Here is a 20,946-nt window from a genome sequence, read left to right as displayed (position 1 = left end):
CCATGCATTTAGCTTCACCTCTAAATAAGAAATATAGAAAGAATACAACTCTGAAAACTGAATGAACCTGCACCCTGCTTTGCCCCATCCATTCTATACACAAACAACTGGCCAATAAAATCAACTCTAGTTCAATGGCCCAAGCCTTACAAGTTCTATGCCATCACATCTGAGCCTTTACAGGTTTATTCAATCTTTGATACCATCCCCAGGTCATCTCTTTTTTTTTGTTTTTTTTTTTGTCCAGTCAATGTTTGTGTTACGGCTGTTTAGCTAACTAGAATTATTCAACATAGTACTATTCCTTATTCTTATTTTGATTTTTCTATTTTCAATGAATTTGTAAGGGATTGGGGCCATAGCGTAGTGGTAGAACACTTGACTAGCATGTGCAAGGCCTAGATTCAATCTCTGCTGCTGGAAAAAAAAAAAAAAAAAAAAAAACTTAAAGAAAAATTTAAAGATACTTCCTGATGATATTACATGAAAGCTATTAGTATATCTAACATGATGAATGAAAAATGAATGCTTGTTACTTAAGCTGAAAATGTTTCTATCTTTAAATATTATTTTGATCATCAACTTGAAAATGTGTGCACATGTATGCCATATATAAGTGGACATACAGATCTGAATATACTCAGAAGTAGACCGTAAACTTTGACCTTTCAAGTTATTTTGTGTTTTAACTAACACAGTAATTATACATATTTATGAGAGACCATAGCAATAATGGCAAACAATATGTAACAATCCCATCAGAGTAACTAGCCTATCTCTACCACAATATTTATTATAGGTTGTAGGGAACATTCATATGATAGCAGCTTTAATATAATATGATGACAGTTGTATTACTAATAAGCAAGTATAATGTATGAGATTCTCACTTAACAGTTATGTGAAGTCTACTATGACAATTCAGTGTTTAACCTACAACTGAGAAACACAAGTGAACTTCCTAGATAGTCTGTGCAATGACCAGAATGGGTAGAACTCCTTAACTGTGGTTTTCAAAAGGATAATTTTTATGAATCACAAAATAGGCCATTCCCATATGAAAAACATAAATTATTCAGAAAACCTACATCTTTTCAGTGCATGAATTAATATTTTTGAGACAGAACAACCAGGATAATTCTAACTTTAAAATGTTTCTTATATGCTTAAAAATGTGTCTGTTTTCACAATACAGCACTTTTACTACACACTTAGTTATTTGTAGATTTGAAGAGATATTATACAAAGGAGGCACCAACACCAACCCTTTAAAGGTCCAGAAATTAAGACAAAGTGGAAAAGTTATTTTGTACACACACACACACACACACACACACACACACACACACACACACACAAAATGCTGACATATGCATAATACACTAAAGTCATTGTTCCTAATCCAGAATTCATTATACAAATCCATTGTCTTTAAATTAGATAATGTCTGTAAATTAGAGAATATGACACACTGGACACTCCATGGACTTATGAAGCACAAACAAAAGCAAAGTCTATGAAAATTCTTTCTCTATAAGATAAAGAAGACCCTCTATAAGACATCTGTCATTGAAGGGGAGTTAACAAGGGAAAGAGAGAGTGTCTTACTCCTTGAATTGAACAGACAGGTAAATTCCAGACCTCATTCTCTGAAAGTCAAAACTAGATGTAAAAATACATAACAATGCAAGTAACTGGTTCATTTTCACTCATTGGCACATGATTTTTAACACCCAAATGGTAAAATCCTTGCAATAATCCTGAAAACCAGTTTTAAAATATAGGGTGATATCAGTTCCTTAAAACAATGATTGCTTCACACACACACACACACACACACACACACACACACACACACACACACACACGGAGTTACTTACTGAGCTGTAAAGATAGCCTTCCCCATTCATGGCCACATAGAGGCTGGCCTTCACGCCTTGGATGGCCACCACACGCAGTCCCACAGGAATTAGATTGAAGAGGGCTAGAAGAAGAAGAAAAAAGACAGGTCAAGATTAGTGACCTTGCAAATAAATCGTCTTGCTCTTTACAATGTCCTTACAATTTTCAGTGTTAAAATCTATTTATTGGAAAGAGTGATGGAAAGGGAGAGGGAGAGAAAGGGAGAGGAAGGGAGAGAGGAGGAGACAGAGAGAGAGGGAGGAATGGAGGGGGAATTAAAACAAGGGGAACTACACTACCTTGGTTTGTCTCTACAACACCATCAATGACTCACAGAAGTTCCAGTGAGATGCATGACCAAACTGGTACAAAAATGTTAGAATAGAAGGACTTTAAGAGTCTTTAATAGGTTGGAGTGTCTAGAATCCATGCTCCCCGAATAGCAACTATTACAGGATATTTTTCTAACACACAACTTGAAGCAATAATCTCTCAATAATAAAAGCAACCATTGGTCCTAAGTAACAGTAAAATACAATCGTTAGAACATGATAGAAGACTGTTTCTGTCTTCCTGCTGTGACCCTGAAAAGGTCTTGAGCACAGACAGTGACTACGATCATGGACTCACATGGAGCAACAGTAGGGAGACCTTGTCTAGATATTTTGAACCTTTGCATGGAAATGAAGACATAATAATAAATGATGTGGTGGTGTGAATGAGCGTGGCCCCAAATGCCCATATATGTATAGGCTGGTCCCTAGCAGGTGGACTGTCTGTGGGAGGAAGGATTAGGAGGTGTGGCTTTATTGGAAGAAGAGTGGTGTGTCACTGGGGATGGAATTTGAGGTCCCAAAAGCCCATGCCAGGTCCAGTCTCACTCACTCTGCCTCCTGCTGGTGGATCAGATGTGAGCTCTCAGCTACTGCTCCAATGCCATGTCCACATGCTAGCTGCTCTGCTCCCTGCCATGGTGGTCATGGACTCACCTTCTGAAACTGTGAACGAGGTCCCTATTAAATGCTTTCTTTTAAAAGTTGCCTTAGCTATGGTGTCTCTCCCCGGCAATAGAGCAGTGACTAAGACAAGTGGACAGGCAATTTATAGATAGTTGGAGCAACAACAGATAGATGTCATAGCTAAAGAAAAATATACTATATAAAACATCAAAGTTGGCAAGTTGGTTGAAACAACATAAAATCAAACAGGAATAATGTTGTCTTCATGTGTTCAAGTTGCCTGTAACCCAAAATACTAAGCTAATGTATCCATTCAGAGGACAGCGAATGCATGGACCAGAAAAGACAAAGACTACACCCTATGTGTCTTCTAGCAATTTCTTGTTATGAAGTATTCGTCATGGCCCTGGGTCCAGCTGCTTTTGAGGTTACAGAATGAGCATCAGCAGAAAATATGACCCTGGAAATATTCACTTCACATACAAGAGGAAAGCCCACCACCCACCTAGTTACACTCTATAAATGGCATTGCAGGGAGACATTAAATATCTCCTGACTACATTTGTAACAAGAATTCCTTATAGTTCTCTTTAATAAACGGACTAGTAGAGCTCATCCACCCTCTCTACAGATAAAATTCCTTCAGTTTTGATACTGTCAAAGTTTAACATAGTACGACTATCAGTTAACCCAATTGCTTCCACCTGGGTTTTTTCAATGAGACAGTAAGCTTTCTACACACACACATCACAGACACAAGCATGTACAGTGTTGGGATTTTAGTCAAGTGTTCGGTTGAGGCTTGCAGAGGATCAAGTCTTAGACTACAGGTTTCCTGGAACAGGACTGGATTCCTAGTTGCTGACACTGGCTAAGTCACTCCCTCCTTGAACCTGTTTTCTCATTTGTCCTGGAAATGTAGACTATGTTATAACTGTTGCTTAAGGATTAATTGTTGATTCAGTTTAGAGCTGAGCTAATTTTAGTTCTTCCTATAGGTTCAACATTGATCTTGCACATTTTAAATTGCATAAGAAATATAAGTCAGTCTGCTAAAGGAGACAAAGATACACGGAGTAACCTAATACAGTGTACTATTTATTTCTATAATCAAAGACTACATGCTTCTCTGTATATAGTTTGTATGTTATGGAAGTTCCGAGGAAAACATGGAAGGTCTTTGTGGCCTGAGATATTTAGGAAATGTTTTAAACGCAGAACACAAGACTGAAGCTGGCCCTTAGGAAAAGAGAAGAAGGTTGGGGTTCATTCTTGGGAGACATAAGAAAGCACAACATGTTAAATAAACAAGCATCTTTCTAATCATAGAGATTTGGGTTTTACCAAATGGACAAGAGAAGTATGACACATGAGGACTTCAGCAGCAACACAGATAAAAAGATGAGAGTTTTGAAGGTGGAGGTTTCTAGAAAAGCCACTCAGAGTCACATGGCTTTGAGCTCCCTACACCTTTCATGTGTTGTTTTCCTTCCTATCTGTAAAGGTGGGATAACAATACAGTGTGCAAGTCTACACACACACACACACACACACACACACACACACACACAATGCACTATGCTCTTAAGAGTGTCTCACAAATAGAGTTATTTAACATTAACCGTAAATAGTGCCTTTTGTGTATGTGGATGATTGATGTGCATGGGGGGGTGCGCACATGCCACAGTACACATGTGGAGGCCGGAGGGCACCCCTGGTTGTCTGTGCACATCTTCCACCTTATTTTGAAGCAGGGTCTCTGGCTTGTTTCCAGCTGCTTTCACCAGGTTATCTGGTCTGCAAGCTTATAAGTTTTATTTCCACCTCCCAACTCACCACAGGAACTCTGGGATTAGCTACACATTCTCACACCCAGCTTTATATGGGTTCCAAGGATTCGAATTCAGGTTCTCACATTTGTACTCCAATCCCTTTACTCACTGAGCCATCTCCCTAGGCCAATATTTAATAATTCTCATAAATTATGATCTGACATAGGTTAAAAAATCAGCATAGTTCCTTAGTAATTTTCTTAGTTTATACTCAGCACCTTGCTTAGCGCTTCAAAAGATGACCTTCCATATCTGTGCATTTTCAAGACGCCTATAAACTCACTGATTATATTTGATCCTAAATCATAAATGGCATGAGGAATTTCTGGCAGAATGAGGGTTGCATCAATTTTTGTTTGTTTGTTTGGTTGGTTGGTTTTTGGAGACAGGGTTTCTTGGTGTAGTTTTAGTGCCTGTCCTGGATCTCACTCTGTAGACCAGGCTGGCCTCGAACTCACAGAGATCCGCCTGGCTCTGCCTCCCGAGTGCTGGGATTAAAGGCGTGCGCCGCCACCACCGCCCAGCGTGTTGCATTGGTTTTTAAGACAAACTAATTCAGAGAGGTAACTGAGGTGACCGTGATGCTAAACAGAAGGTTTCTAGGTCACTGGTGTAGATACCTGTCTAAAAGCTGTGTTTCTTCTTTGTACCATTTGAACTTTAATTTCCAAGGCTCTCTGGTCTTATCGTCTGACAAACCAAGATGTGTCTTAGATGATTTTCCTACATGTGCTATGGCTAGAGTTAGCTCTTACAGACTCACTATTTGACACAGGTAGACAGATCTGGATATGTTTAAAGAACCCTTCCCAAGGAGATGGTTTCCTTCACTACCTCTTCTCAACATTTTGTCTTCCTGTTGTCTCAGTGGGGAGGAGTGGAGCACCTGGATCACCTCAGACTTAAAAACAAAGGCTACTCCCAAGTGAGTGATAGCTGAGGAGTGGAAGAAGCAGAGTCCCAGAGAGTTCTGAGAGTGTGGCAGCCGTCCAGCACTCAATTACTAAACCTTGCTTCTAGGAGAGAAAACGGCCCTTATTGCTTAAGTCTATGTAATTCGAAACCTTCACTAATCCTGACGGAGACTGCTAATGAAAGCAGAATTAGTGTGCAAAGCACAGACTAAATGCAAGGTACTTATGTATTGTAAATAAAAGCATCTGCGGGGAAATAACAAATTAAATGATGGTCCTTGTGAGAATGAATGGGGAGAAAAACTGAGAAAAATGATCCCCTAAGGAAGAGAGCTGAATTGGAGGGGGAAAGCCATTCAAAGGCTTCCCCTCCAAGAGGGGTTTAAGGAAATCACAAATACTGCTGAATTGCTAGCACAAAGCCAGAGAGTCCTCTATCAACCAAAAAGTGATAACAGCTCTCAGGTGGAATGCTTCTGGAGACTTAGCCCTTACTGCAAAGACTCAGTAAACAACTTTAAATAAGACTTTCCAGTGCTAAGAACTAAAAAATCTATTCTTCTGGGCTCAGAGACAGAGCTCAGCACTTCAGCATTGCTTTTGTGAAAGGTCTCCATCTTGCCCCCTAAAATCTCAGGAAGTGGCAAGAGCCTTACTTCTTCCTCATCTAGAGTATATGCAGGCTCACAGAAGCCTTTCACTCTGGCTGAGTATTACTACTGAATGTGATCGTCATTCTTAATACCTTTAGTAACAAGGGTATTGGACTCCACATCATTCTTCATAGCATCTGCTCTTGGCATTTTCTTGCTAAAAACCTCTACTGTTTCCTCTGTCCCCATCTCTTACAACCTGACACCATCCTAAATTTATACCTTATCACCTGTCACCCACTCCTTCCACTATAATTAGAAAAATACAGCTTTTTGCCATTTCCTAACTTCCTCTTGGCTTTTTAGCTAGAATTGATTTTGACTTCTTTTTATCTTCTGTCTCTTCCTGGAAAGACTGTCTTTCCACTTGTAAATATAGATAACCCTTTTCATTTGGTTTTTAGAGGTGTGTTTGTGTCTATGTGAATGCACACCATGTGTGTGAACGCACATACAGAATCCCTAAAGAGGGTGTCAGATCACCTACAACTAGAGTTACAAGTGGCAATGAGTTGCCCAGACATGGGTACTAGGAACTGAGCTCAGGTCAACTAGAGGAGGAGAAAGCACTCTTAACCACCGATTCAGCTCTCCAGCCCCATCTTTTCATTCTTCAAACCTTAATTTTTTTAACTCCACCTGAGTCCTGCAGAAGCTCGTCAGAGATAGTGAGTCCCTTTCCTCCATGATGCATGTTGGAAATGAGCCTTAGAAAAATTTGTTTACCTATCTACCTCAATTCCTGACTGCAAATCTCTTGAGGGCACCTCCACAAAGTAGTGCCTGGCAACGTGATCACAGTTTGTGTTCTTCATATGTGATTAAATATAAGTATACAGAACTTTCTCAGTACCCACAAAATATATTTGATTTAGAACTATCTATTACTTTTATAAAGATCTATGGTGCATTTAAAATATACCAAGTGTCCTGTATGTGCAAGGGATGAGTAGTAGTGAGTCCAACACATGCAATCTCCAGTAAATACACTTTACTCTGAGAATCCTTCTAAGGTTTTCTTTCACTTGAATGCACTGGAAAATTTTATTGCTACTCATGTGGCCTAACATGGAACGTTGGTCTAAGAAGCTGTTATTTAACATTTTCTGAATAAATAAATGGATCAGCATTCTCTAGCTTGCTTATTCATATCTTTTCTAGGTCATATTTCCATAATTGACTATGCAAGAAAAATTGAAGTTAATAATTTACTGAACATGAAATACATTTGAATATGGAATATAACAGAAAAAAGAAACCCCATATATTCTGAGATGTGGGACACAGAATGCATGGGCCTCTTCGAGGGAACATCTGTATGCTGTGTGTCAGTATACCTCAGTGTTTACACAGTAATGAAAGATTGGAAGGAATGAAAAGGAAGGGGATAGCTTGCAGAATTTGTCGTAATCAAGGTATTATGGGATGTTATGATTGGTTTTAATGTCGTCTTGCCACAAATAAAATCACCTATGCAGGGAGCCGCAACTGAAGAACTGTCCCAGTTGCCTTGAACTGTTTGGTAAGCCTCTATTGTAGGCTGCACCTTCTGCAGCAGCTCAGATAAAAGGGTGTGGTGGAGGAGAGATCATTCAACCTTTGCTTGCTCCAGCTTCCTTCTTGCCTCCAGGGGGCTGCTGGTTCCTTCCCTATAGCAGAAGCATTTCATTTCCAAGCTTACATTGTAGACTAAAGACCAGCAGTTCTCCAGGAATGTTCTGTACTTCTTGCACAGGATTGGAATTCCTGAGACACCCAGCCTTGTGCATAGAGCAACTGTGGGTTGTCACTCCCAAGGGAGAGTCATCCTGGGATTACACAGACTGTTGAGTCACTCAGCCTCAAGGAACACATAACTACAGACTCTAAGGACTCAGCTATGATTCTGCTGTGGCTGTTACTTTAAAGATTACTTAGCTTAATACACACACACACACACACACACACACACACACACACACACACACACACACACACACATTCATCCTTTGAGTTCTGTTCCTTTAGAGTACCCTAACTAACACATACATCTTTCAAAATGATGTTGGAATAGAAAAATATTGTTTTGTAAATTTGCTATGCTATTTTCTATTTAATTTTCACCTGTGTATTATATGCCTCAAGTGACAAGAAAATAACAATAAATCCAAACCATATAAACAAAATATACAAGATTCAGCCAATACAGTCACAAACAAGAAAGAGGGTAGATGAAAAGAGAGTAAGTTAGAAGAAATAAAAAAGATCCCAGCAAAATCTCCCCCAAAAGGTACAAATTCAGTGTGTATTCCCAGATAACATTCTAAATTCCATCTTAGTTATATTTTGTGTGTGCATGCTTTTGTGTGGAAGCTTATGTTCAGGCTTACATATGGAGGTTGCAAGACAATTTACAGGAGTTGGTTCTCTTCGTCCCCCACGTGAGTCCCAGGGATTTAATTTGATTGTCAACCTTAGTAGCAGGCATTTTTACCCACTGAGCAATCTCATTGGCCCCATAAATAAGTTCGAAGAACAGTTTCTCTGTGGCTTGTAATAATGAACTGGTATAAAAAAAAATCACAATTGCATTTCCAATTTCAAACTCGGGTTGAAGTTTTTTGGGTGGGCAGTGAGAAAAAAAAAAAATCTTATGACCCATTAGAACCTAAGTGGAAGACACTGAGAGAGAATGAAGATATTTAAAACTAAATTTTTTTTCTAGATTTTAAACTGTTTTCAGCAAAGACATTTTGATAAGGATGAATAGCATCCTATGATAATGAAGCCTTAACCTAAAAGCAAGCAGGTACCCAGTTGTTTTCTACCTCAATCCTAAAGACTATGGAAATATTTATAATTGCAGTTTTCTATAATATTTGTAAGCTGCTCAACTATTATTTCTTTAGTCATGAAATTAATATTTGTCTTTAGTATTTAGTTTATCACCCACTAACGTCAATTCTGCAACCTTTTTCTGTTCTCGATAATAAAATGTCATTGTTAAACGTTCAGCAAGAAAAAAATACAGAAGGCTTCTATCCTTCAATGCAAAGGTGATTATATAAATTATGGGAGAATGAGACTTGGTTACTTATTCAAACTAATTATTGATCCATCAATCCCATCCTGCAGTACTCTACACATAACACCTATTGCACATCTTTTTCAAGTTTGTGTATTTGCATGGGTGTCTCTGTAAGCTTGGTACCTCCAAGAGTAAGAAATAGATTATTTATTTGCCAATGATCTTTCAGAATAGTTGTATTCTGTTAAACTATTCTAGCTATGGTTAATGTAAATTTGCATGGATGAGGCTTTACTGTATGCATAAATGGTGAGCTCCATTTCTTAAATTAAGCTGCTTTAGTAATTTTCTTTGACAAGCTATTAAATGTTGAACTTTTTACTTTTGCATTTTGTGGTATCCAGAGTGTGTTGCACAATCGCAGCACGAATAATTGTATTTCCCTCTTTAAAGTAGCATTTCTTTTTTTTTTTTTTTTTTTTTTTTTTTTTTTTTTTTTTTTTTTTTTTTTTGGTTTTTCGAGACAGGGTTTCTCTGCGTAGCTTTGCGCCTTTCCTGGGACTCACTTGGTAGCCCAGGCTGGCCTCGAACTCACAGAGATCCTCCTGGCTCTGCCTCCCGAGTGCTGGGATTAAAGGCGTGCGCCACCACCGCCCGGCTTAAAGTAGCATTTCTTACAGAAATTAAGAGAAAAATAAGAAGGGCTCTATTCATTCCTTTAGTTTTCAAGTCAGGATCACAAGATCACAATGAGGAACAGATCCACGGGTCCATGTTGTGACCATTACTCTTATACTTACCAACTTTGAGACCTGGATGACTAGGATATTTTTCTGCTTGCATGGTATAGTTCACTGAGCTTTTATGAAGATAAATTAAAATAGTTAAATAGAAACAAACCGGACCTTGGGCTATCAAGGTAAAACATGAAGCATCACTAGTTGGTTTGTTGTTATTCTGTCTCTAAATCTGGAGCTTTGGAGGTGAGAGAACTGGATGATTGCTACCCCATGTTTTAACTGAGATTTCTTAAAATATTGTGGGATAGGGAGAAGCTGTGTATTTAATCTTATACAAATGCAGATCCAGAAGGCCCAAACAATGTATATTTTAAATAAAATCATACATAAGACTATAGAGTCAACATACTTCCCAGTGTGCTGACTCAATGCATTCAGTCTGGTGCCCTGTTTTAATAAACAACTGGCCAAATAATCTCACTGGCTGATTTAGTCTCTCTGCTGAATTTGTTGACTTATGGAACTGATTAGCGGTCTGGGGCTTAGAGACGGAGATTTTTCTTCTAAGCACTGCCTGACAGCACAGATTGTGGATTTCCAGCCTGGTGAAAATGAGTGACATGGAGATCTCCTGCTTTGACAAAAGCTAGCAAATATGTACACATAAGTTCCAAGAGAGGGCCTGCCTTTGGTTTTTAATGACGAGATTGCCATATCACCCTCTCCATGATACCTCAGAGATATTGAAAAAGCCCTGCATAATTAACAAGTCAATTCAACCTGAGTCTTCTTTTTTTTTCCCTTTAGGATGAAAAATGAAGCACATCACTAGCGATAATGGAAGCAAATGCCTGTCATTACTCATCCTCCGCAGCCAATTTGTCTTCTACAGAGGATGTGTCTCTGAGCCAGTTTGGAGAATTCAATGAACAGTACAGGTGTCAGTCCACAAGATCAATGGGCAGGGCAAAGCATCCAGGAAATCTTTGCACACTGTAGAACGTAGAACGTACAATTATATCTCCCACAAATCTTCCACTCAGTGCTGCCGCTGATATTGATACTATTTCCTGTTAATCTTAGTCGCTAATGCAGTGTACATATTCCAGACACTGAGCAAGGTACTTTATAACGCAGTGGGGGAAAGAGACAGGTGTGACCTCTGTCACTGCAGTAGTTAGGCTTAAATATTTTTTTTAAAAAAATCCATGTGTGTTTTATAGGGTCATATTTATAAACGAGTAAATCAAAATGCAAAAATATGGTTCTCCCAGGATCATAAAGTCAGCCAACAAAAGCCCTGAGATGAAACCTAAGTCCTGGCAGCTACAAGATGATACTGTTGTTCGTAAATAAGAGGTGAGTGAAGTAATTAGAATCTAAGTATTTGTAAAAACAGTGAGAAAAATAGACTAATGGCGAGCAAAATTGGAAGCCTCAGACAGAATTTTCTGGGGACCTGAAATATTCCAGTGATAAAATATGAACCATTAATTCTCAGATCCAATCAATCACACAGAGCAAGTACAAGACAACTTGAGTCAACTAGTTTAGACATTCTAGACCTAGACTGTGAGCCTCATTAACATCAGCTACCATGCATAAGTATATGCCCGCCTCACTCTAAAACTATTAGGAGTGTCCATTGAAGTAAATACAATGTGGTCAGACTTTTTATGAATGGACAGATTAAAAGGGATTCTAAAATAAAATGCAAATTTCTTCCTTACTAATTCTCTACATAAAAACTCGGCTTTGACTCATCTCTGCTCTAAAGGCTAGCTGGAATGTTCCCAATGCTTTGCCTTCTGCCCCCACTGGCCTGCGATTACTGAGTAGCTGTCATTGACTCTGTTTCCCACCTCAGCAACTTTCCACTCCTCTAAATGTAATCTGAGACACTCTGAAACATGGCCCAGCAACTCCTCCACACAATCTCCTTCCAAACTAGTCAGTTCATTTTTCTCCAACCTGGCAGGAGCTTTCTCCACCAAGTGATTGCCCGCTTCCTTATCTGAAACTCGATTTTTCTAATCTTAGCTTATGTGTCCTGTTCCTATTCTTCAAGATTCAATTTAAAACTAACCTCCGCTGAGTACATGGCTTTGGGGGATCTCTGATCTTTGAAATCTCAAGATTCATCTGATCACTCTGTGGTACCAGAGGCATCTTAAATCAAGTTTTGTTTTTACATAAAGGTCCCACCTCCTCTACTGCTCAGAGAAATGGAAGGAATCGTATCAAATTCCTTTTTGTAGCTCCATAACTAGAAGGCTTTTAGGCCTCAGTATGTTGGTAGCATGAAAGTGGGGTGTCCAGACAACAGCCGTGGTGATCATCAATCGCGGTGTGGTAGATGCCTGAAACAGCACCAGAGGAAGGTGGCAGATCCAGGCAAAATGAATGTTGTGGGACTTGAGTGGAGCCGGCAGGACACACACGAGGGTCCCTTGCTCTACAGCTGTCAGTCCACAAGATCAACGGGCAGGGCTAAGCATCCAGGAAATCTTTGCACGCTGTAGAACTTTTACAATTTCCAGCTTCATAATCAACTTTAAAATAAAATGTTGGAGCCGGGCGTTGGTGGCGCACGCCTTTAATCCCAGCACTCGGGAGGCAGAGCCAGGCGGATCTCTGTGAGTTTGAGGCCAGCCTGGGCTACCAAGTGAGTTCTAGGAAAGGCGCAAAGCTACACAGAGAAACCCTGTCTCGAAAAACCAAACCAAAACAAACAAACAAAAAAAATGTTGGAAAAAATATTCTAGGAGATAATGCAATAATATCTCTGTACTTTAAGCTAATTAAAACTTTTAGATGAAGTTGTACAATAAAATAATGCAAATTTGGAACACAAACCTCAGAAGTGAAATGCCCCAAGAGAAGTTTAGATCACTGGTTCACAAACTGATATATATCACAGCATTCTAGGGGGGTTTTTTATTTTTTAATTCTGATGCCTAGGTCACAGCCATATCAATTAAATAAAAATTTCTGTGACATGAAAAAAAATCAATATTCTTTAACTCTGCCGATGATTTTTATTGTGCAGAAATGTTGAAAATCAATTTTGGATCCAAGAGACCAAGGTTAGAGCAAGCTCTTTGGGAATATTGATGCTTTCTAAACCTTACCAGCCACTGGGCCAACACCCCCGACATGCTCACTGGATATCATCTGCATCCACTGAAGCTTTGTGGAAAGGTTTGTGTGGCCCCATCCAAGACTCTTGGAATCAAAATGTACATTTTAACCAGATCCCTGTGTACTTGAAACTATACAGTGGAGGCTGAACCAGTGCTTCCCCACGGCAATGCCACTCAGAGTGTCAAGTTGGTATAGAAGACACAGTCCCAAGCCTGGACTCAACCTTCTAATCAGAATCATAGGGTGAACCTAGCAGAGATGTCACCACCACCAACAACAACCATCAGCACCACCACCCCAAACCTGGCCCCAACCTTCTGACCAGAAACTCTGGGATAGATTAAGCAGTGTCATCTTCCAAACACTGGCAAGCCTTAATGTAGGAACACGATGAAGAATAAATCACTGTTCTTAAACACAACTGCACTTTATTTGAGATGGATCTCAAACTCACTAGGTAGCTAGATGACCTTGGATTTCTGATCCTCTTCCCTCCACTTACAAATTGCTGAGATTATTAGTGTGTATCACCAAACCTTGTTCTATGTAATGCCAGGGAACAAACCCAGGGCTACCTTCATGGCTGTGTAAATACTCTATTAACTCTGCTTCATGCCTAAATCTATAATCCAGGTTATTTCTAGGGAACATTGATTCCAATGTTCTAACATTAGAGGTTCTGATCTTATTCTTCTAGACGATTCTGTGATAGCATTGTTCAAGAGCATTAGAATGCATGACAGGACAGGAGCTATGTCCTTTTGCACATGAAATGGTGGTATTTCCCCATCCAAATTTATCAGTCATCGGGGACCAAGAAGTGAAAATTCCAAACTCCCCAAAGTAGAACCCCCCCTCCTATTTCAGTGGAGTTCCAAATTCCATTGTTTATCCATTTCCTCCAAACTAAACCATTCCCTCCTGGAGAAAGAAGGCCCATATGACTCAAGAAGCTAAAAACCAGTATGCAGCTCAGGAAACCTGTGAAACCTGTAAGACCCAAGAAGCTCAGGAAGTGACAGATTCACACACTTGTGTTACAAAGTTATGCAAGCAGTGAACAATTGTGGAAGTTGGGGACAGGACACTCTTCAGTGGAGCTGCTGATAATGTGATCAAGGGGCTTCCTGGATACAACTTTTGTGAATTATTATTCATCCTGAGGTGGGCTCCTTGATGATGCAGCTGTCTTTGAATCACTGCTGCCCCCCTCTGAGTAAAGACCTGGCCCATCCTCCTGTAAGCAACCCCTGACGTATGTTCCTGTGAGTAACCACAATAAATTCTTTAGTTCAACAAGCCAGCGTTGGATGGAATACAGTACATTGGCTTCTCGTTGGTATCCTACCAACGATGAACAGGCATTTGTTAACATTTTCCCAAGAAAAGCCATGCAATGCTCAATTAAATTAAACTTCAATTGATTTTCACAAAGATGAAAAGGTTAATTCTAAGGCCTAGAGAGTGATGAATGTCTTTGTACACAATTACTCAAGCCTGTGCTCAAGTCCTCTATTTCCCCTGAAATTATTCTTGATTATATTTCGGCAGGCATAGTTTTCTCTAAACAGGAGAAACCTAGACCACTTCCCTCCCTGAGTGGGAACATCATAAATTTGATATTAATGTCAATACCCCGCCCCCCCCCACACACACACACAAGCAGAAACTTTGACTTCAAGGTGCTAATCTTTCCAAGTTCATCCAACTGGTAAATGGAGAGATTCCTATGATTATCCAGGTGTCCACTGAGTTCCTGTGGGTTTTCTCCAGTGCTGTGTCTGGAGTACAGAAAATGAGCCTGAGTGCACACTGAAGAAACAGTAAGAGTGATGGGTCCCATGATTCTTAAAGAAGAGGCAGCAGGAAAAAGCTCTGCATAATGGTTTGAACGATTCCACCCAAATACTATGGAGTGGGTTTAATAATGCTGTGCAGACATAAGGCAACATGCATAGGTGCTCCGTGTTCCATCTCACGGTCGGAGGAAGCTGTCTATGAAGAGTAGCCGCACTAGCTCTTGGCTGAGTGCCTGCTCAGTACCACTGTATATGGGATGCCAGAAAATATGCAAAAATGTATGCACACACAAACATACACATCCCACCCACGTCAAACTTCCCAAGTCTGATATATGAAATAGGAAAACAGATCTAATGTCTTTAAAATTACCGTATAATGGTTTACTACTTTCAAGCAACAAATTTGTTGAAAAAATCCTCAAGTTCAGTGTTTACCCTGTCTAAAAAAGAAAGCATCATAATATTTACCAGTCAGTTACATTCCCTGGTTAATGTTTCATAAGTGTTGTCAGAGGGATGCATACACACAACGTAATGAAATGTTTCCTACGAAGGCAGGGACACTCACCAGGAAAGAAACCCAGGAGCCACAGTATAGACTAGGTCAAGGACTCTGCAGTGAAACTCTCTGAGTTCAAATCCTAAGCCTGTTATTTAATATCAGTATAGCCACAGGGTATAATTATTGGATTTTCCTGGGCCTCTCTTTACCCAAAGTAGGAAGAGTTGCAGTTCCTGTTCTTGTGTTTGCTTAAGATACAAGCAAATGTTTATAAAATTTTTCACCTGTGTACTAAACACTTAGAAAATGCTTAGTAAACATTAGCTACTATGGTAGATAGATCCCAAACTCACGGGTTCAAAAAAAAATAATAGTTCTTGAGGCCCGGGAGCTGGCTTAGTGGGTAAAGGCACTTGCTACCAAGAGTGAGAACCTGACATCCACTCTCTGGAGCCTGCATAGTAGAAGCAGAAAATCAATTACCCTCAAAAGGAATCCTTTGATGTCTACATGTGCTTCATGGCATTTGCATATTCACAGACAAACATACATATGATAAATAAATGTAAAAATATTAATGAAATCATGTTTGTCACATAGCTATTTATTTTCCTGACCCCCTCATTGAAGATATATAATCCCTCCTTTAAATTTCATGGCAATAGGCTCTGAAAACACCAGTTCACAGTATGCAGTCAGGATTTGTCCCCATTCCTTTATTTTATTGGCGACTATGAATAAACAATTAAACTAGCCACTTACCACAAACTCCACTGCCATGAATTAAGCACATAGTAGATACATACTAACTGCCAAGGTATATTTATACAGAGAGAGGACCCAGCCTATACCCCCGGAGTAGTCAGCAGGCTGCACAAACAGTAAATGCATCACCTGCAACTGTATAAATAAGAGATGCAGTTGTTTCTCTGTTTTCAGAAGGGAAAGCAGACTTTACAGTTAAAGAAACCACAAAGGATTATTGTCAAAACCAAAGACCAACAGTCTTGCTTTAAGTGATGTCATACACCGAAAGAAACCCCCTAGGGAAGTATGGACCGAGAAGAACGTGCAGTCTGTATGGGAAATGCTTCAGTAGTAGCCGTAGACAATAAAGTCAGTGTATTGAATAAGGAGTTCTAGAAAATGAAAAAGAATTCAGGTATCCAAATGAGACTGTTAATCACAGAGATTAAAATCTATCTAGATAAACCAGGAGGAGAAAAGAGTGAAACACACACAGAGATTAGAGAAAAGGGTGTTGAGCTGGAGGGTGCCTATTCTAGTGTCCTCAGGTGGAACAGAGCTGACACATTTGAGGAACATCAGAAGGACCAAGAACAGGGGCAAAGACACCTGAAGGCAGGAGGTTAACTTATATCAAATCTTACCAGTCAAATTTCATCTTTCCTCTTAGTGATGCTTAACAGTGGGGAAAAAAAAATGAGCAGACCAGTGAGTTTATCTCATACTATGCCTTGACTAGGTCACTGGCCATGGAATGATTATGGAGAAGCCTTGGGTAAAAGGATCCCAAACAACTGCAAATGTCAAAGACAAGACGAGGATGGTTCAGTTTTGTGTACTTATTGAAGGTAGAAGGGAATTTCATCGATGTTTTTAAAATCAGCACAAAACCTATCCCACTGCTGGATCTTATACCTTTGCCAATTTTTATAGTCTTTCAAAAGTTAAAAAATAGTCACTGTCAACTTATAAACTTGAAAAGTTTCAGTTGTTAAGCCTGTCTTTTGCAAACACATCACTACACAAAGAAGAAAATGCTAAAGATCCAGCAGGGTGGAAACCAAGTGACCTGGCCCTAGATTCATTCAAGCTGTTCTATCTTCCAATGGGTGATGTTGAGCATATATAAGCACTGTTTGTTCTCAGTTATTTTTCACAGCCATTGACTGAGAGCTACAACTATCCTGAACTTGAGCTCTTAGGGCCTTAAGCAGATGGAAGGAGAATAAGGAAAAGTAGATGTGTCCATTGCTGAAATCTGTCCAATGGCTTTCATTGGAAGTAAGTCAAGGAAAGAAAACATGTCCCTGCAGTTTGGGAGCTTGGAACATGTTCATTGCTTGCTAGAAGAGCAAATAATTAAGTCGTACTTGAACAGGGAAGTACAGATGCAGCTAGCCCTTGAGTGTAATGTGATCTGTGCAGCTATAAATAGGCATATAGGGCTCACACACACAGCAGATAACCTGATGGTTTTGTGGCAGGGAGCAGTGGCTGAACACGCAGAGTTGGCGCGGGGCATACCATAGACAGCATAAGGATTGTGAGAGAATTCTGGTGTGACTAGCGTGACTCATCATCAGGTGCTTTAGTTACTTTAATGTTGCTGTGACAAAATGCCTTGACCAAAGAAATTTAAGGAAGAAATGGTTTATTCTGATACATAGTTTCAGGGTCCATCATAATGGGGAGATCAAAGCTCCCAGAGCTTGAAGCAGCTGGTCATATCACATGCATAGTCAGGAAGCAGCGAGGGCTGAACACAAGCTGCTGCTCAGTTTCTTTTCTCCGTTAACAGTCTAGGAGCACAGCCAGGGGAATGGCACCACCCACAGTGGGTAGGTCTTGTTACCTCAATTAACAAAATCAAGATAATTCCCCATATGTTTGGCCAGAGCCCCATCTCCTGGGTAATTCTAGATCCTTTCACGTAGGTAATATTAACCATCATACCAGGTAAATAAGATTTACTATGTTCCAAGAAAATAGAAGCATTGTGTGTAAAAACTCAAAAGCATAACACTATGTAGTACATAGGTTTGCTTACACTATTAAGTCATCCGTCATTTCTCTAATTTACATTTGCTTACATATCCATCTAGAGTTGAGCTGGAAGATACGTTTCTACAAAACCATCACATGGTGATGCAAGTGAGAGGACTCCATGTCTTCTGAACTACTTTACTTAATTATTGCAATACCCTCCAGTGTAAACACTTCAAATTGTTTTGTATAACAGCAGCCACTGTGAAGAATTCTACTTCTGCTAAACAGCTACTGTCTATGAGCTGCTTGCAAGCTCCTCCCTCAAAAAAAAAAAAAATCCAAACAAACAAAACAGGCTCTCTAACTCTAATGACAAGTTAACAATAATGAGTGAGCTTTATTAAGAACTACTGTGTTCTAGGTACTGTTGGAAACACTTTTTGTAAATTGTCTCATTTAATAGATGCAAAAATCTCTGATATCTAAGGGCCAGTATATTCTCATTTAATCAAAGGATGAATTAAAGACATAGAGAAGTTTCAATTACTGGCCCCAAGGCACACACAGTCATGTTAAACCCAGATCCTGGATGGAAACAAACATGCAGGAGACTCTGTGGGTCTTTACCCACAGCTCAACAATACGATGCAGTGATTTGCAAATTGATGACCTCATATCTGCTCACAATATACCTCTCAGAGAAAGAAGGGGAAGCAATAAAAAAATGTACTGAGCACACATTTATTTCTGCACAAAAAGGAAAGAAAGGAAGCATCAAGGGTTTATGAGGTTATCTGTCCCTCTCATCTGGTACAACCTGAGCTCATAAAAATGGAAGAAAGTTTATGTGACTGACCCAAGGCCAAACATTAGTTACCTCATGGAGCCAAGAAAACACTAAAGGCAACTTAGTCCTCACCAGCTTTTAAGAATCCACTTAGTTACGTAGTTTTAAAAAGATTCTAAACCAATGTGTCCCACCTATAAATGCATTAGAAACAGTGGGAGAGCAATTTGGCAAGAGCACAATTTCAACCGTCTCGTGGGTTCCTCTTCTGAACAAGCAGTCACATTGGAGCAAGAGTCTCCCCATCAAAAAGAAATATCCCATCAAGAAAAAAAGGGACAAACCCCAGTTAAAAGAGTCAAGCAAGTTATTCCTTGTGATATGTGTCAGGTGCTAAACTATTCAAGGAAATCAATGGGTCTGGTTAAAGCTTTCCACAAATCTTATTTGGAGGCAATGTCATGAACTACAAAATATGCATTTCTAATAAACACCACAGCTACCTTCCTCGTCTCCAAATCACACTGCAAAGTTTTTTCCTTTCTAAAATATATATATATATATATCCAGTGGAATAAATTAATTCACAAGTGAAGGGAGACGGCTAATTGTGCTACTGAGAAGAAATAGCATGAGGAGTGACAGCCCTGTATGTGCCAAAGTGCTGCCTGGCAGGGATAAAAGCTTTGCTTGGGGATACCCACCGGATAATGCATCCACTTCCTCCTCTTTCAGCTCAACCTACAGGTATAATTTCACAAGAAATAATGACAGAGTCTTAAAATACAGATGACTTTAGAAAACAAAATTAGAAATGCCACAGCTCTTCTGTCAAGAACGCTAACAAATGTGCTCAAGCAGGTGAAAGGGGTAAAAAGGCTGGGCCTCAAAGACCCATCGTTAGAAAGAGTAGATGTCCTCATGGCTTTTGGAGGTATCTCTGCGTCCTTATAAACTAGATACATGATTCCCTTGACAATTTTCCCCAAGCAACCATTTGGTTCTTGTTTCTGTTCATAGCTGAGCAGGATGAGCCTTTGGCTGTGTCTACATGCTTGTGACTAGTGGTATCAAAACATCATATGCTTGGTATTGTATAGAAAACATAACTGGATGACTAACTTTTTACATTTACAATTAGATTTCTAAAAATCAGATGTAGGCCATTCTGAAATACATTTCTTTTAATCTTAAAATCATAATGAAGTTAATATTTTATGAGATCAAATAAACTATAATTGTATTGATGATTGGCAGGAATATGAAATATTAAAAACTTAGAATTAAGGGATCCAAATTAATTATGTGTTAGCCATTAAAAAATGAAACATTCATTACTAAAACAAACAAGAGATGGAATTTTCAGTCTAGGAATGAGTAGGATTTATGTGTGTGAATATGAGTATGTATGTATGTGTATATGTGTGTATGTGTGTATGTATATGTGTGAGTGTGCATACATATGTGTATGAGTGTGTGTGTGTGTGTGTGTGTGTGTGTGTGTGTGTGTGTGTGTGTATGTCACTGAGGACTGAACCTAGGGCCTCCCATATGCTAAGCAACTGCTTCAAGATCTCCCCTTCTTCTGACTTCAAGTTTGTAAACAGGAGTTCACTGAATTGCCCAGGTTGGTCTTTAACTTAGTAACACAGATAGGCCCTAAAATTATGATTCTTCTGCCTCATCTTCCCAGTATAGGTTCCCTGTGCCACTAGGCTTAGCAGGAATGAGTAGTTTTAAAAAGAAAATAGGAAGAAAAGAGAAAAAAAAACATATTTAAAATAGAATATAATTGAAAGGCAATACAAAAATGTGCAAACACAACAAATTTGGCAAAAACGTTGCAACACAACAAAGATGACATTATGTAGATTGAATTTACATAGGGTACAAGTGATAAGTGTCTTTTTCACAGAAGTGATACAAGGTTCATATGGCATATGAAAGAATGTTTGACCTAACTCAACAAAA

The 20,946-nt window shown here is 39.3% G+C and overlaps 1 protein-coding gene across 5 annotated transcripts in view; it reads right to left on the bottom strand.

Moving 5' to 3' along the window:
* The window catches only part of Fgf12 (fibroblast growth factor 12), a 533,778-nt gene that overhangs the window by 184,732 nt on the left and 328,100 nt on the right, over nucleotides 1-20,946 (bottom strand). For all 5 annotated transcript variants that reach the window (XM_028890065.2, XM_028890064.2, XM_028890068.2 and 2 more), the window contains one exon: nucleotides 1,881-1,984. In XM_028890065.2, coding sequence (XP_028745898.1) covers nucleotides 1,881-1,984 — 104 coding nt within the window. The remainder of the gene's footprint in view (nucleotides 1-1,880; nucleotides 1,985-20,946) is intronic.

Source organism: Peromyscus leucopus, chromosome 12 (assembly GCF_004664715.2).
Source record: "Peromyscus leucopus breed LL Stock chromosome 12, UCI_PerLeu_2.1, whole genome shotgun sequence".
Taxonomy (NCBI): Eukaryota; Metazoa; Chordata; class Mammalia; order Rodentia; family Cricetidae; genus Peromyscus; species Peromyscus leucopus.
This window is presented reverse-complemented; position numbering and strand designations above follow the sequence as displayed.